General features: G+C 53.2%; 1 protein-coding gene across 1 annotated transcript in view; it reads right to left on the bottom strand.

Annotated features, from left to right (window-relative positions):
• Nucleotides 1-16887, bottom strand: part of RPS6KA2 (ribosomal protein S6 kinase A2) — a 99470-nt gene that overhangs the window by 55630 nt on the left and 26953 nt on the right. The window contains exons 5-10 of the mRNA XM_019628180.1: nt 16494-16530; nt 14207-14244; nt 11566-11708; nt 3150-3220; nt 1296-1384; nt 727-795 (exon numbers count right to left, since the gene is read on the bottom strand). Coding sequence (XP_019483725.1) covers nt 727-795; nt 1296-1384; nt 3150-3220; nt 11566-11708; nt 14207-14244; nt 16494-16530 — 447 coding nt within the window. The remainder of the gene's footprint in view (nt 1-726; nt 796-1295; nt 1385-3149; nt 3221-11565; nt 11709-14206; nt 14245-16493; nt 16531-16887) is intronic.

Below are 16887 nucleotides of genomic sequence, written 5' to 3'. Positions count from 1 at the left end.
TCTACTCTTGCCTTTGTAAAGAAGTCTAATCTCATGAAAGTGCTATAAGCAGAACTATTAGGTTGTCGGAAAACTCATGGTGTATTTTTTCTGTTTTTCGTAGCAAAAATGCATCACGACTTTCTGACAATCCAATAAAAAGCTCATCAGCGTTGAGCCCCATCTCTCTCCCCGACTGAAGACTGTGCTGTCGGGGTCCTCACACCCATCTCAACGCCCCCCTTGAATAGTCTTCCTTATGCCTTTAACAAGAGTCAGGAATAACTTTAACAGTCTGGACCGTATTTTTTCTTTAACAACAAGAGAGCTGTGAGAGCCTGAGTCCCGCTGGAGATCAGAAATGCAAGGCAGACCCTGGGGCGCCCAGGGGCCCTAGCACCAAAAAGGCCTGCGCAGCCTCTCCGAGCGCCCCTCCGAGACCCCAGGGATCTTTGCTGGCTGAGGGCGATCTCTGCTCTGTCCTCAGTGCGGGCGCTGCAGGGTCACTGAAGCCCCCCTCTAATGGGCCAAGAATGTTTACAGATTCCAGGCCCAGACTGGTGGGCAGGGGGTGGTGGTGGCTCCTGGTCTGCAGCTGTGAAATGCCAGCTGGTGCAGAAGGCTCGTGAGAGCTTGCCTCCTTCCAGGGGACAAGTTGACGTTTGTCTCTGGTTTGTACTGAGCGGCGGGTGTGCCCTCCACCCCACCTCCCTGCCATTCGTGTGCAGTGGGGTCTGTGGTGGCAACTTACGTTCCAGTCTATGGTGACAAAGAAAGGGTGACGCTTGATCTCCTCCACGCCATCAATGCCGGCACCTGTCACAACAACAACAGAGAGTGGCATGAGGACAAAGATTTCAGTAGATGTGTTTCTTGTGGAAGTTCTAAATACCCAATCACACTGTGGGAGCATGGCCACTGAAAGGCAACTATGGGAGACTTTCTGTAAGGAATTATTTTGAAAATGAATTAGTACTTAGTTACCATTCATGTAAGTCTCGACTTCAATATATATTGAGATTCCTTAAGAGGGATTAAACTAGAAGCAGCTTTTCAATTGTTCCGTCCTTGGTTTGTGCAGTTCCAAAAGTAAGGGAAGTAAAATAGGATGAAAAAAGTGTAAAAACAGTGACTTCTAGAAAACCGCTTACACTAATGCTTGGGTGGCGACTGTGTGTTTTGGGCGTCCTCGGAGCTCGGACACTATGTGGCAGTGTTTCCACCCGCCCAGGGCCTTTTGCTTTCAGGGACCTCGAAGGGGGGCAGTCAGCCCGCGTGTCCCCACCACCGCAGGTGCAGGGCCCAGGGGCTCTTACCCAGCCGGTTGCAGGGGTTCCGCTTGAAGAGGGCTCTCAGCAAACTCTGGGCCTCCATGCTGAGGAACTGGGGCATCCCCAGCTTGGCTCTGGAAAGCAAGTCAGACTTAGGGGGAGGGCAGCCCCAAGGGGACCCGTTTCTTCAGGCTCCGCCCTCCTGCTCGGTCAGCATCGACAGATGCACCAGCTCAGCTCAGGGTGACCCGAGCAGCCCTGGCGTTCTGGCCGTGGGGCCTTTTGGGTGGAGAGTTAGTGAGGACACCAAAGCGCCTTTGTTTATGTGGGGTGCATACATCAGAGACTGAAACAGCACATTTTACACTAGCTAGTTAAGAACTTATTTTAGGGGCCGGCTGAGTGGTTCAGTTGGTTAAGAACTCGCTCAAGAGTGTGAGCTCTGAGCAACAACGTTGCCAGTTTGATGCCTGGCCCAACCTGAGCTGCCGCTGAGAGGCCAACAGGTGACAGGGTGGCTCAGCTAAAAAAATAAAAATAAATAAAAAAGAATTTATTTAAAAAATAATCAAGTCTCGACAAATGACAATCACAATCCCAGGGACGTCTGTAGAATTTTAATGGGACTTAACTAGGATTTCCAAAACAGCAACATGAAGGTTTGAGCAGAGTGGTGACACCCACAATTGGGAATTTCCCGGGGCTACCGGGAGCCAGTGGGTTCTCTTCCCTGCCTCTGTCGCTCTGTTATAAGGAGATCGGGGGAGGGGGCCTGGCAAGCCCCCGGAGGGCCTCAGGTCCCTGGGACCACCCTTGAGATCCTCGGGACCACAGCTGGGTGCTGCCCCTCCAGAAATGCGGCCCCTCCTAAGTGACCAGTCCTGAGCCCATACCTGGGATTTGCTGGAGGGAATTATTCTGGCTTTAGAAAAAGTAAATATCTTGTTACGCTTTAAAATGAAAAGGAACCGAGGCAATCAATATAGAAAAAGGGACTGCAGCTACAGATGTCACTGACGCCGGAAGGTCGCCTCCCACAGGAAGACACTGATGAAATCTTTACGGGGCTTCCCCCACTGACCTCTCTCCTTCCATTTATACAACAGCATAATCTGCAACTGCCTAGGCTTTTTACGTGCCTCTGGGCTCTATGAAGGTCACAGGCCACTTGCAGGGTTTGAGGGAGCTGGTCGCGAGGACAAGCAGCTTTACGATGTCCCCTTCGGTGCACAGCAAGTCCCCTCAGCAGGGAGAACCTGATTTGGGGTCCCCTGGTACCTGTTTCCTGGCCACCTCCCCACTCCCGTGCACCCTCCTCCCGGAGCTCTCCCTCTGATATCCTGCTCAGACCGAGCCTGGCCACCCTGAAGACGTCACAGCAGACTTCTTTCTGGGGTTAAACCTCTTTCTGGGGTTCTCGGAGCCAAATCCACTTCCCTGGTAAACGGTTCCTCAGGAGTATTAAGGAGAGAACTATTTTGTAATCCGTCACACGGGCAACCCGGCTCCTGCCAAGGTCCGGCAGGAGAGCGCAGGTGTTTGCACGAATGGGGTCGACGGGCAGAGAAGGAAAGGAAGCCCCCAGCCTGAGTTCTCTCTGGAGCCCCACGTCTTCTACCCTCTGAATCTGTCCTTCACCCCTGACGGTCACCGCTCATCCCGTCTAAAAACCTGGACATCGGACAACTTAGCGGGTTCTTACTGATGGAAAATTTATCTATGGCAGAAGAGGTCAGAATCACTCAGCGCCCCGTTCACGGCTGGCCATTCACTCCACCCACGGGAACCATCACTAGTGCCAGTAGCTGCTTCACCACCTGGGCTTCGAAGACTGAAGCTCTGGACATCAGAAGGTGCTCACAGCTATGGGTGGGTTCCCGGGGTGGGGTTCCCACTCACTTGAGGATGAGGGCCATGGTCTCCTTCCTGTCTTTCCCCTGGAACGGCAGTGATCCCGTGAGCATCTCAAACTGCAAAGGAACACAGGATGGGGAGAGAGTGTTCAGATGGGCAGGACACAGCCACACACAGCCCCAGGAAGGCAATGCAACCCCCTCACTTCTCTGTCAGTGGGGTGCAGGCCCTGCCACCTGCACGGTGAGCATCAGGGAACACAACTGCCTCGTGGAGGCCACAGTCCGGGGGAGAGGTGGACAAGCGATAAACCGCAAATAAACCAACTCTGTGGTGGGTGAGGAGGTGCTGAGTGCAACGGAGAACGAGAGCAGTGATGGGGGTGGGGGAAGGGGGCAGGTCGGCCACGCATCTTCTCTGGGGTTGGCTGAGGGTCTCGTCCCTCTCAGGGTGCTGGGGAGGAGGTGGCAGAGGACAGCTAAGCTGGACTGGCCATGATCACGTATCCGGATGGGACGGGGAGCTGCCTGAAATGCACGTAAAAAAAAGCTTTCCTAAGAGTAAGAGTCACCCTTCTGATAGTCCATTAGGAGGGGAATTCTAAGGCTAAAGACATAAACACATTTAAGGCTTTACTAATGTCACTGGTCTACTCTCTGAGAGCAAATTTTAAAAGAAATTAAAACACCCCTGTGTGTTCGGGTGTTTGAAGCTCTCTCACAGTAACGTTTGTTGTCCCTGCTGTGTGCACCCATTGAGTGAAGGCCCACAGAGCAGACAGGCTGCAGAAACGATCAATATACAATAAAAAATGAGAGAGAGAGAGAGTCCAAGGGGAATCTAAAAATAGACCAACACGATCAAATTGAAAGGCTAGAAAGCTCTGGTTGGCAGATGAGCTATTCATCTGATAAAATAGGGCACATTTTATAAATTGATCATACAAATTAACACTTTTCTTAAAAAAGAATCATATTAGCAGAGAAAATTCTCTTCCTAATTTGGTTCTTCCTTTCTTTCCCAAGTCTAGTACTAATGAAATTCCATGTCAGTGAAAAGCCTTTCTGGCCACGTGAAATCAGAAAGCTATTACTTGACTCTCGCCATTTCATCTTTGCTACGCAGGCGGTGCCATTCTGATGTCTGTCTATCATCTAACTATTGATTATGCGTCTATTGATATGTTGCATGTATTTGCTGAGTGGTTCCTTTCAGCTTTGACTATGACTCCCTAATAGTCAGGGTCCACACTTTTGTGTTTCTCTCCTTCCATCCCCTTCTTCCCTGACACCGCTCTCTCCCGTGCAACCAGCTACGCCATGGGAGGTCCCTAACCATGTACCAACCCACAGACCATCCAGCGCAATGGTGTGCATGGGCATTCAGTAAATGCTTCTTGGTGGTGAAGACGGTGGTGCTGGTGAGGAAGCTATTATTATTTTTTTTCAGCCCATTACCAGGAAGGCACAGTTCTTCCTGCCCTTCTTGGAGGCCGAGCCTGCAACCAGCCTGTTTTGCTGCAGCAGCATGAGAAGCCTTCACACAGCACCCGTGTGTGATCGCACTCGCATTTTTCAGGACCACGGTGAAGAAACGTGGGGAGAGTGGAAGGTGAGCTCACGCACAAACCCAGAGCGTTCAGGCGTGTGCAGAACATGCACAAAATGCAACCCCAACGTCGTCCTCGACACCGACGTCCAGGCCAGGGGGGGATGTGCTGGTGGTACTGTCGCCATGGAGCCCATCAGCATTTGTTCACACTCCTTTCCGGTCACAAGTGCCTCGCCTCAGACGTCCCATTTTGTCCAGCACCGGGATCAGTACCGTGAACACGAGTGTCTCCCTTCGAGCTGTGTGGAGGGACTTGTGGGTTATCAGAGGACATGGGTGGGCGTTCCCCAGCGAGCAAGTTCAAGGAAGGGGTGGGCAGCGGACCCTGAAGTGTGAAGGCCCTTCCCACAGAGGTGAGCGTAGATTCTAGAACAAGGAAGGGGTCTTATCCCACCTCTTCTGGCCTTTGAACTTTAGTGTCCACTTCCATACACAGAAAGTATGCTACAATATCTTTTCTGCATAATTTAAAGATTTCTTGGTTCAGATCAAACATGAGGACGCTTCGTAAACTGAGTGCCGAGCAGACTTAACTTATCATCAGTGTGACAGCCCCTTCCCCGCGTCACGCTGGTGAGCAGAACCACGGTTCTGGGACCGTGTGGTCCACTTCTCTAGCTGCTAGGACACATGGAGTGTGGAGCCCTTTTCACCAAAACAACTGGACGACTCCGACAAACAGGTGAGCAATTCAGTTAGAAATACGCTGTGTCCAGTGAGAAACGTCCGGGCCATTCCTGGTGTGTCCGAGAGGCCAGGCTGCAGCTGGGGCCAGGCTTCCTTGAGAAGAAGCAAGGAGCCGGCCTCTGCATCAACTCCTCGCTTCCGGTGGCGCTGGGGGCATGGGGAGGGTCGCCTGGTGCTTAGGAAACGCCCTGGGCCNTGTTTCGGCAATACTTGTAACAGCAAAAACAATGGTGACAGCCTAAATAGTCAGCATGAAGGAACTCAGGGGCGTGAGCACGCACACATGCACAGCGGGAGCCTTGTCCCAGGTGCATGTGACGCTATGAGACTCCATGACCAGCACGGGACAGCCGCCTGGGCTGGCCGCAGGGATGTGCCCAAGAGCTGGTCAGGTCAGAAAGAGAAAACCAGCTGTAGCAAGAGGGGGAACACAGGCATTACAAGGAAAATGAGAGAGGGCAGACCATGGCTCCCCTCCTCCTTGGCAGCCTGATTAAATATGGCAGCAGTGGTTACACAGAACTCTGATGCCCACCATCACTCAAGTTTGTCCCTGATGACAGTCTTGGCTTCATCTGGGGACAGCAGGAGGGCCCAAAAGAACTCAGTGACAATTTCTGTCAGGACTCCCTAGGGTGCCCGGAGTCAGCTTCCTCCCTGTTCTAGGAGCCAATGCCACCAGTCAGGAGCTGCCCACCCAGCAGGGTCCCCGGGGGGCCACGGGGGCTCCACGCCCTCACAGCTCTCACCTGGTGAGCTCACCGTGGTGGGAAACGGGCTTCTCCGACACCCGACACCAAAGGAGCAAGTGGCCTCTCGGGCCCAGCATTACCCGCTCGGTATTTGTATTTGACCATCCATTTGTTTCATGATTATCTTCCAAAAACCACAATTTCAGATTCCAAAGGAGCAATGACCCCGCATAAGCACACCGAGCAGCCCCAATAACCACCAACAGACTGAAGCCGTCCCACCTATATTTCCAGGAGGGGTTCGTTGTTTTGTTTGTGAGTTTTTAAGTCACTACCACACCATCACTGTTATGGACTGAATTGCATCCCCAAAATTCATATGTTGGAGACCTAACCCCCAATGTGACTATATTTGGAAAAAGGGCATTTAGGAATGTAACTAAGGTTAACTGAGGTCATGAGGGTGGGCCCTGGTCCAATGGGACTGGTGTCCCTTATCAGAGGATGAAGAGACACCAGGGACCCCTCTCTCCTTGAGCACAGAGCCAGGCTGTGTGAGGACACAGGAGAAGGCAGCCGCCTGCCAGCCGGGAAGACAGCCCTCACCAGACGCCAACATCAGTGCCTGTGTGTAAGCTACCTGGGCTGTGCTATTTTGTTGTGGCAGCCTGAGCAGACTAAGAAGACAGTTACCATATCTAAACACGTTACTATTAACTCATTAATATCGCAAAAAGATAACATTTAAAGGGAGCCGACCAGATCTACTTGACTCGGATAGGCCTGAAGAGTCATTTCATTCATACCATGAAAGCTAAGTTTACACATCTGTCTGCAAGGCTGAGATCCAGTGATAACACGTTTCAAACAGGTGCTTAGTTTTGCACAAAGATCTGCAGNCATTAGGTCAGCACTTGAACCTAAAATGGCCTCCGCTAGGTATCTCTCTTTGCCAGGGACTCACTCCTAATCCGTGGGTCAGCTCTACACGGAAAATACAAGAGAAAAACCTGGAACGGAAACACTGCTATTATGGAGGCGTGTTCCTCTTTTAATTTAGAATAGATTAGCAAAATATTCCAGAAATGGCATTACAGGTGATCACTGCCAAACACACACAAATCTTACTGGAATTTGGGCCTGGGCAATCTGGGGCCAGCGTCTTTGAGAAAAACCAGGAAAAGCCCATCTGACTTGTCACCTATAAACGGGCTTGCTGAAGTCGTCGAAAGGGCTTCCTAAACGTGGATATGGAACAGAAGAGACAGACCGGCAGGGAGGGGCAGTGTCTGATGTTCCCCAGGGCAGGATCGGTGCCCCTCTGGGTGGGATCGAGGTGAGGGCGGCTTCCCGCCTGTCCAGGCTGACCTGAAGAAGAGGGACCTGGGCCCTGGCCTTGCGTCCCCCAGGATCATGTCAGGGTGGGCTGGGAAGGTCCTCCGCAGCTCAGCATAAGCCCACCGGTGTCTGAGCACCTCGTCAGGGGGCCAGGTGGCATCCGCTCACCCCACCTGGAATCCCTGCCTGGGAGGTGCCAGCCTGCTTCCTGTTGTGCAGTCACGTGGGAATTAAATGCTAAGCAGTGGCCACCGACGCGCGCCGGCAAGAAAGGGGGTGTGGGGGACTGCACCCCGCTTGGCCCACTTACTTCTCAGGCTTCAGGTCTCTGTAGATGATGCCCAGGCTGTGGAGGTGGTCTAAAGCCAAGGCCAGCTCGGCCAAGTAAAACTTGACGTCCTCCTCCGTGAACATGACCTAGTGACAAGGAGAGCACAAGACCACTCAGCGTATTTGGGTGGCTGGCTTGCTTTGAAGAACTCTGCCCGAGAGACCAGGACTCAGCCCCACAAAGTACACACTTGGGCCAGCTGTGTTCTGGACAATATCACGGCCCCCCAGTAACGTGCTCTGGCTCCTACAATGGAAACATGAGTTCTATTTATAGCTTTAAGATCAGGAAAGGCAGAGGAGCGCTTCCTACAAAGACGGCTTCGTTGGCCTTGTAAGGGGAGCACTTGGATTTTAGTCTCCTCCTGGGCCTCCAAGCCCCCACAAACCATGCAGCTCTGGAGTGCATTTCTGGGTTTATATTTTGGTATGAGCACTTCTGATAAGAATTCGCAAGATTTTAATACAAAACTAAACCACACTACGGAAGCCTGATGAGCTACTGAAAATAAGTCTCACTCCTTCTCCCTTTGATTTCACATCTTCACCTTGGGTAGCATGCAAACCAGTGACCCGCTGTCTACCCAAAGCGACCTGAGTTCTACCAAAGACAACACATATATCATGTAGAGTCAGCAGGATGCCTCAGGCCTGGTAAGGCCAGCTCAGGGTGTGAGGGTCCATGAGTGGGGGCACCCTGATTCAGGCGAGCTAAATCACACACGACTTCAAGGTCATGGCCTCATCGTAACATTTCCCTGTCCCCGGTGGTTGTTAGAAGCAGCACGTGCTTTCGTAGTCCCCTTGCTAGGAAGCCAGATCGTTATCAGAAACCATTTTTCATGTTCACCATGAGATCAATGTCACAGAGATTAGGAGTCCCTGATGCTCTCTCTGAAGGGAGACGTATGAAAAATCAATACAAGGTGATCTGGTAAGCATGGGCATAGGAATAGGGGCAGCCAGGGGACTGGATGGTGGATACGTCAGGCGAATACCGACAGAGCACATCCATGTTCCGAAAGGGACGCTTCCCCAAGTCCTGGTGGTGACAGTTAGGTGCTGCCTCTGCTCCAGCCTCTGGAATCCCCTGTTCTATCTCCCATGTTCAACCAGTGCCTTCCCTGCCTGGGTGTTTATTTTCTAAATTGTTCGCAGATTCATGGGTTTACTTATAGTCAAGTCCTGCTGGTCACCAACTTCCCCTTCATCTGACCTTATATATAAACACCACGGTCGTGTCTGCAGTTTAGTGCTCAGAGGGCAACTGGATTTCTCTCCCTGTCCAGTCCGAGGGCACATCTCAGTGGAGCCCCAAGTACCAATGACAGACCATTTCTCCACAGAAATTAAACACCTCAGGAGCGTGCGTCCCCGAAGNAAGAAATGGATATTCACAACGTAAGAGGACAGATGTTCCAACAGCATCGGGTCAGGGTGCCAAGAGGGCACAAAAGACAGTGCCACCAGCTCTGCAGGGAGAGTCAGGAAGCTTCCGGAGTGCCTGTGCTGCCCTCGGGGGGAGACTGGGGGTGTCTGGGCGCAGCTTAGTGAAGGGAGATGAGCTCAAACAAGTCATGTTTCCTCTTTTCCTCCTTGATCCTCCTCATTTCTGTCTTTGGATTTGTCCTTTCTTCCTCCGGTGGGTGCGCATAGGTGTTTTTTCTTTCAGTCTTTCTTGTTATATATCTTTGCTCTTCATATCTTTTCTTTCCACTTCTCCATTTATTTCTTTCATTTGCAATGATTTTGACCAGGGCACACTTTTAAGGTCTATTTTGTATTATGGGATTTACTTTATGGTCCACTGTGTTAATATATAGGAACAGATCAGGGGAACAACACATTCCCCTCCCCACCCCCCAGGAACCTCCCCATAAATTGAGTTGGCTTTGACGTCTGTGTGGCTGGTCCCTGGCTGTGATCACCGCTCAGTTGTCCCTTCTCTCCAGTCTCAGGCTGGCCTCCTGTTGAGACATCAGTTACACCGAGACACATGTGGTCAGAAGTCGTGACTTCAGCTCATTAGGGGAGCGTTATCTGGAGGGCCGCTGTGCGCTCATCCGCAAGCCCAATTTAGTCACTGCCTGTCATCTTCAAGGGCTTTGGGTTTGATTTTAGAGGAAGTGATAACAGCTGGCAGTCCCCAGGGAGGAAGGACAGAACTGACACAGAGATGAAGCGTGGGGTCCCCTAAGGGTACCCGCCTTCATTAGAGGGGTGCGCTGCTCAGGAGGGCGGGGCTTAGGAACTGGACTTGCTCCTGAAGCGGCAGACCTGTAACCTCCCACCTATAACCCAGTGTCGGGAAGGAAAACTCAAACTTCCCAGTGAGCTCTGCAGCGGGGTGGTGAGGCCGGCCATCCCCCCGCCAAACACCCTCCAGGCTGGGGACACAGGAGGCCCAGGCCAGCGAGAAGGATGCAGAGCAGTGGGGTCTCCAGCGTGGGGACAGACTGCATCCTAGCTGATGCCACCAAAAGTCTGGAGAATCATGAACACAGTCACCCAGTGCCGCCCTCTTAGCTAACGTCTACGGAGCCCTTCTTACGGTGCAGGTTTGTCTCGATCACTTCGCCTGTAACAACCTGTCCCACGTGCTGTGATTCCGTTTTAGGGAGCGGCCTTCTAATTATAATTCGAGTTCCCTGGCAGGTGGCTGACAGGACAGAGGAGGTGCTGGCCCTGGGGACAGGAGCACTCCCCCCCACCTGGTGTGGACCTCCCTCCCTGTCAATTGGTCTTCGGGTTTAAGGCGTGGAAGCCACCGAGACGGTTTCGCGTTGGTCTGCCCCGTGGAGAGAGGTCAGCGGTCTGTGTTCTGACAATCAGACGCAGCCAGCCTTTCTGAGCCCATGGGCCCGAGGACCAGACCTAGAGACCAAGTGACCGTGCCCCTCGAGGCCTCCTGGGTGCCGACCTAGGGCTCCCCAGCCGACACCTGGGAACCGTGGGAGGTGCAGCCCAGCGGTTCCGTGGCGAGGGGACGAGGTGTGTGCGGTGGTTGCTGAGGGAAGCCGGGGTGCGGATGCTCACAGCTGTGCCTCGTGCCAGCTGAGCGACCCGCGGCGAGCCTAGTCAAGCTCCTGCAGCCTGTTTCCTCTGTGTTGCCTGCACAGGACAGGGGGTTGGACAGCCCTGAAATGCCACCATGCCACGCTCATCCAACGGCAGATTCCACGGTGTCCCAGGTCTGGTCTCCGCTGAGGGCACAGCGTCCGGCCGGGAGGATGGGCAGAGTGAGCGCGTACGAGGGAGGGAGGGTGGTTGGGGACATGGAGCCAACACCATTCCTGTTATGACAATAGGATGCCTGGTCTGGACGGTACCTGTTTCATGCTCTATCGGTGAACCCATGATCGAAGGAAAATCCAAGTTTCTGGGTGTGATATAAAAATGTTTACCTCCATGTGTATTAGGGCTCATGTTAATTTTTATGACTAAGTGGAAAGATTTTGTGTTTGAAGTAAGAAAAATGTGTTTAATATGGAAACTGCTGCACCTCTTAAAATCTTCACGTTAACCCTGTAAGAACAGTACGTATAAGGAAGGTTTGGCTCTTACTGCATTTGTGTCCTTATTTGAACCCCAGCTCTGTTTCCTGATGGGGGATTTGGGGTGCCAGAGAATGCAGGGTCAGGACCGGGTGGCCGCCTCCGTGTCCTGAGTCACATAACGGGCATGTATACATTTCAAGCACTGTTTTCCCCGGGTCGCTCCCGGCTCTCTGAACCAGCCTGGGCTGGGGGCGGGAGAGACGGGTACCACGGGCCCTGGCGGGACCGAGGGGGGCCAGCCGTTACCATGAGCACGCCGAAAGACCACCAGTCGGCACTCTGCGTGTGTCCTCTCCGGTTCACCACCTCGGGCGCCATGTACTCGATTGTCCCACAGAAGGAGTAGGCTCTCTTGTCGTGGTCGATGGCCTCCTTACTCAGCCCGAAGTCTAAAGGCAAACAGCACACAGCACTTCTCAGTCTCCGCGAGGCCTTCAGGGCCGTTCCCATGCCAAGTCCTAACGGTGGGCTTGTGTCACATCTGTGAACTCTGCCTGACTGGGCATCACTTCCCAATCCGCTCTGTCAGCCCCACGGACCCCCCAACCCCCCCAAGCGTCATGCCCACAAGTGCTGTGCAGAGCCTGGCAACTCCCCAAGTCAATGCGCTGTAGGGACCTACAAAATGAGGGGCCTTGTGAGGACGTGGAGAAACTGCACTTCTTAGTGGCCAACATGAATCCCCCCGGAGGCCGCTTTCTAGCAGGCCCACGTGGGTGGACCTCAGAGCGCTGGAGCCGCAGGTCAGGACGAGACAGGAAGGAAAGTACCAGAGAGGAGGGCGACTTGGGAAGGACGCCTCTGGTCGGCGAGGCTCGAAGGGAAGACGCACAAGTGTGCGCGGGACTCGGGGCACCTGCCTGGGGTACGCAGTGAGCGCCCTACCCGCCAGCTCCCTGTGGAATCTGGGTAACTTCTTTCTCCCTCTGTCTGACGCCCATGTGCTCATGCACTTAGCAGATGGAGGACACAGAAGCAAGTGGGTTCTACAATTACAGCACCACTCAGTTGACCATCTATGAAAATAAGGATGACATCAGCTCCTTCCAGGGCCACGCGAGGGTGGAGTGAGGCCACGTGCTAAGTGAGAGTGTCACACACCCACGAGTGGGCTGCTCACTCACTGCTTAAGTGACTTGCTCTGCACATTAGACTTTTGGGGTTTGTTGGTAATTTGTGCCTGGCTAACATGACAAATTATTACATATTATTAACCTGGGTCCCAAATAAACGATACAGACCCTGATTATTAAATCAGAAAAAGCCAAAACTCTAACACTGCAGATAAACTTCAGGTGGCGTCTCTACTTACTCCAACTACTGCTCTACACGTGATTTATATATCACACAGGCAGCTTTCACTCAGCAGAGGAAACGCATAAAATATGAGCAGAATCTTAGATTCCTACGAAATGCCACCGTGAGCCACCTTAACCAGCTGTGGAAGCTGACTTGACATTCCCAGCCTGTTAGGGGTGGGTTCCTTCTGCTGTCACACTGGCTGGGAGGCACAAAAGGCACCAAGAACAGATCAAACTAGAGTGAGCCCAGGGGGCAGCTCCCGCCTGCTGCCGAGAGGCAGCACACGGGTCACCTGACGCTGCAGGCACCCTAGAACCTGTCATTGGCCTGCCAGCAGCATGTGGCCTGAAGGTTCTGTTAAAGGGATAGTCACGACCTTGTGTATAATTCATGAGAAATCATAAAGGTCTAACTTCCCAACGTTAACAAGCATTTAAAAATATTTACTGGGCACGTATTGTCAGCTATTCTGCTAGGTCCTAGGGACCCGCAAAGAGCAGGGGAAACCTGCCCTGGAGAAGCAGCTGGTGGCCAGAGCAGACAAGGAACTGAGTGGCAGGGAGACCGTGTGGGGAGAAGGAGCAGTGAGGTGAGCTCTGAAGAAAGAACGGGGCCTGACCGCTGCCCGAGCAGGGATGTGCGTCCAATGGAGGTGAGGAGACAGCGTTAGTTCAGGGACACGCAGGAGCGGGTGTGTGTGGAGGTGAGGCCACCTCCACAAGTCACCGTGCACAAAGGGACCCTGCAGGCGTGGTTACATCAAGGATCGTGACATGGGAGGTGACCTTGGGTCACCAGCTGGGCCCATGAAGCAAAGGACTCTTATGAGGAGGGGGGGCAGAGGCCGGAGTCCCAGAGACGGGAGATGCTGTGCGGCTGGCTCTGAAGATGGAGCACAGACCTCGAGCCAAGGGGTGTGGTGGCCCCTAGAGGCTGGAGGACAAGGGAACGGCGCTCCTCTGGGGGCTCCAGGAAGGAGCGGCCGGCCCACGCCTGATTGCAGCCCTGTGAGACGCATTTTGGACTTCTGGCCTCCAGAACTGTAAGATGATACATTTGTGTTGTTTTAAGCCACCAAGTTGGTGGTAATTTGTGACAGAAGCAAGAGGAAACTAACACAGATGGGTGTCATGGAACTAGAGGGAGTTTCTTCAGAGTGACTGAACTTGGCATTGATGGGAAGGGCTTGAGGTTTCAGTAGGGAGATGAATCCCTCGGAAATGATGAGGGTGGGAAGGGGACGCAGGGCTGAGACACGCTACAGTGAGTTCATGGGTATTTGTCTCTAAGATCAGCGCAGTGCACCGAGACTCCTGGGACAAACATCCAGTGATGTCCAGCGTCCGCAGGGAAGGTGCTAGAAGGGTCTTAGGCTAGAAGGAGGGAAGGAAAGGAGGGACAACCTGGGACATTTGGGCATTCCTCAATGCTGCGAGGACACACAGCCCCACAACTCATCCCCAGCTACAGAACATTCAGCCAAATCAGAGGCATGTGTCCGTACACGCTGGTGCCGTAGCAGGGCCCCAGGTTTTTACCAGGGCTCAGATGTTGGCACTGAGGGAGACCAGTGCCTTTTACAAACCTGTGATTTTAATATGTCCCTCTTCGTCCAGGAGGATGCTGAAAGACAGGGGGAGAAAACAGATGCTATATGAGACCTGGCATGCTGGGGGCATGTAAGCCTCAGGGGACGCCCAGGGGTGCCCAGGGCTGCTGGGGGGCAGCGTCTATGCAGGAGTTGCCTGCTGTCTCAGATGGGGCTTTCAGATTGCAGCTCCCTCACCAGCAGCTTCTGCAAGGTCAGGGGGAGTTCAGGTCCACGGTGCCCGGGCACACACTGAGACTGCAGGTTTGAGAGCATAAGCCCACGGGGAAGGTTTGGGAAACCCCAGACCGTCCTGTATGATGAACAGGGCCGAGAGGGCCAGGACTGCCCTGGCCCGTGGACCCTCAGAGCCTCCGAGGGATATTTCTGGGCCCGCAGCCCGTGTGGCCAGAGGCCTGCTCCTTCTCCTCACATGGCTCCCTGAACCCCACCTGGCTCTCAGGACCAACCTGACTTCTGGGCAAAGCCTGTGACGCCTTGAGGGGCCTTGGTACCGAGGAGCCTTGGGGTTCAGCAGCCTTCACCTTGTTATAGGAGCTATGCCCACCGGGCCCCTGCCTTGGTCCCTGGTCTATGCCCTCGTCATGCCAGCATCTGACACCTAAATGTCCCACAATGGAGAGCTGGCCTTGCTCTTCTAGCTCCCTGGTGGGCGGGCGGGGGGACAGTCTCTAGGGCGGACGCAGGCCAGCACCCCGAAGCCCTTCTTCCAGGCTGTCAGCTCTCGGGGTCCCCAGCCTCCCCCATTTCTCTTTTTGCTGTAATTAAATCCTGTTCCACTGGCTCCCAAGAGACCAGGAAGTGAACTGGACAGAAACCAAAGCAAGGCTTTGAGGATTAACATGTGATAACTTTAGAAACGTCTGGGAAATGACGGACGTTCTGACACATGTCCCACATGAGTGGACCTTGAGGACATTAGGCTGAGTGCGATCAGCCAGCCAGGAAGACAGAGACCGTACGATTCCACGTATATGAGGTCCCTAGAGGAGGCAAAGTCACAGAGACAGAAGGTAGAAAAGGCTGGTTCTCGGGGGCTAGGGGGAGGGGGTGGGGAGTTAGTGTTTCATGGCGACAGAGTTTCAGTTCCGCAAGATGAAGTGGGTTTGGGAGATGGACAGTGGGGACGGTTGTACAGCACTGCGAACACTCAACACTACGAAACTCTTACAAATGGTTATGATACTAAAGTGTGTTACGTTTATCTTACCACAACTTAAAACATCTGCCATGGAACTTAAAAATACCTACTATTTTATGGAAACAGGAAGGGAAACATTACAGGATATGATTAAGATGACAATTTATCACGAAAGAGGCACATGTTTTTATCTTTGCTTTTCAGTTAGGCTTCATCTTTGCCCAGAAATGAGCCATGTTCGAGATGAATTCTAATTGACAACAAAGTCTTTTTTCTTCAACGCTGCAATTACACATCACTATTTTTAACTGTAAAGATCCCCTTGACCTTTAAAAAGAGAGAGAACTGGGCTCATAGCCCAGGGAGCACAGGAGGTCCGCCTCCACTCGCTGAAGGCACAGCATCTACAGGATGCTGATTTCTCTGAGGGGGGACCCTCGAGGGAGGGCCTTTCACAACTATGTGAACGATGATTTACAGGTGCAGCTAGTGATGCCCCACCATGCTGGTGGCTATGACATAGTGTTGACGTGGACGCACATCCTCTGGTTGCAGGCAGAGGCACTTTGCATCTCCCACAAACGACCCTGCGTGGAATGAACTTGGCTTCGGAGAGGAGTTTGTGTTTGTCTCAGTCCGTGCAGGACAAAGGGGACGGGAGCTGGGGCATGGGCCTGATAAGGTTGTAGCTCACGGCCCGGGCTGCCTGTGCCCAAAGCTGGTGGGTCCCACCAGGCCCCACCTTGTCCAGGGGCAGGGGTGGGCCGCACAGGACAGTGAACAGCGAGTGACAGAACCAGTGACTTTGCCTCGGGGACGACCATTAGGTCAGCACTTGAACCTAAAATGGCCTCCGCTAGGTATCTCTCTTTGCCAGGGACTCACTCCTAATCCGTGGGTCAGCTCTACACGGAAAATACAAGAGAAAAACCTGGAACGGAAACACTGCTATTATGGAGGCGTGTTCCTCTTTTAATTTAGAATAGATTAGCAAAATATTCCAGAAATGGCATTACAGGTGATCACTGCCAAACACACACAAATCTTACTGGAATTTGGGCCTGGGCAATCTGGGGCCAGCGTCTTTGAGAAAAACCAGGAAAAGCCCATCTGACTTGTCACCTATAAACGGGCTTGCTGAAGTCGTCGAAAGGGCTTCCTAAACGTGGATATGGAACAGAAGAGACAGACCGGCAGGGAGGGGCAGTGTCTGATGTTCCCCAGGGCAGGATCGGTGCCCCTCTGGGTGGGATCGAGGTGAGGGCGGCTTCCCGCCTGTCCAGGCTGACCTGAAGAAGAGGGCCCTGGGCCCTGGCCTTGCGTCCCCCAGGATCATGTCAGGGTGGGCTGGGAAGGTCCTCCGCAGCTCAGCATAAGCCCACCGGTGTCTGAGCACCTCGTCAGGGGGCCAGGTGGCATCCGCTCACCCCACCTGGAATCCCTGCCTGGGAGGTGCCAGCCTGCTTCCTGTTGTGCAGTCACGTGGGAATTAAATGCTAAGCAGTGGCCACCGACG

This window comes from Hipposideros armiger, unplaced genomic scaffold (genome assembly GCF_001890085.2).
Source record: "Hipposideros armiger isolate ML-2016 unplaced genomic scaffold, ASM189008v1 scaffold_753, whole genome shotgun sequence".
Lineage (NCBI taxonomy): Eukaryota > Metazoa > Chordata > Mammalia > Chiroptera > Hipposideridae > Hipposideros > Hipposideros armiger.
Note: the sequence above shows the minus strand (reverse complement) of the source record. Positions and strands in the feature narration are given on the sequence as shown.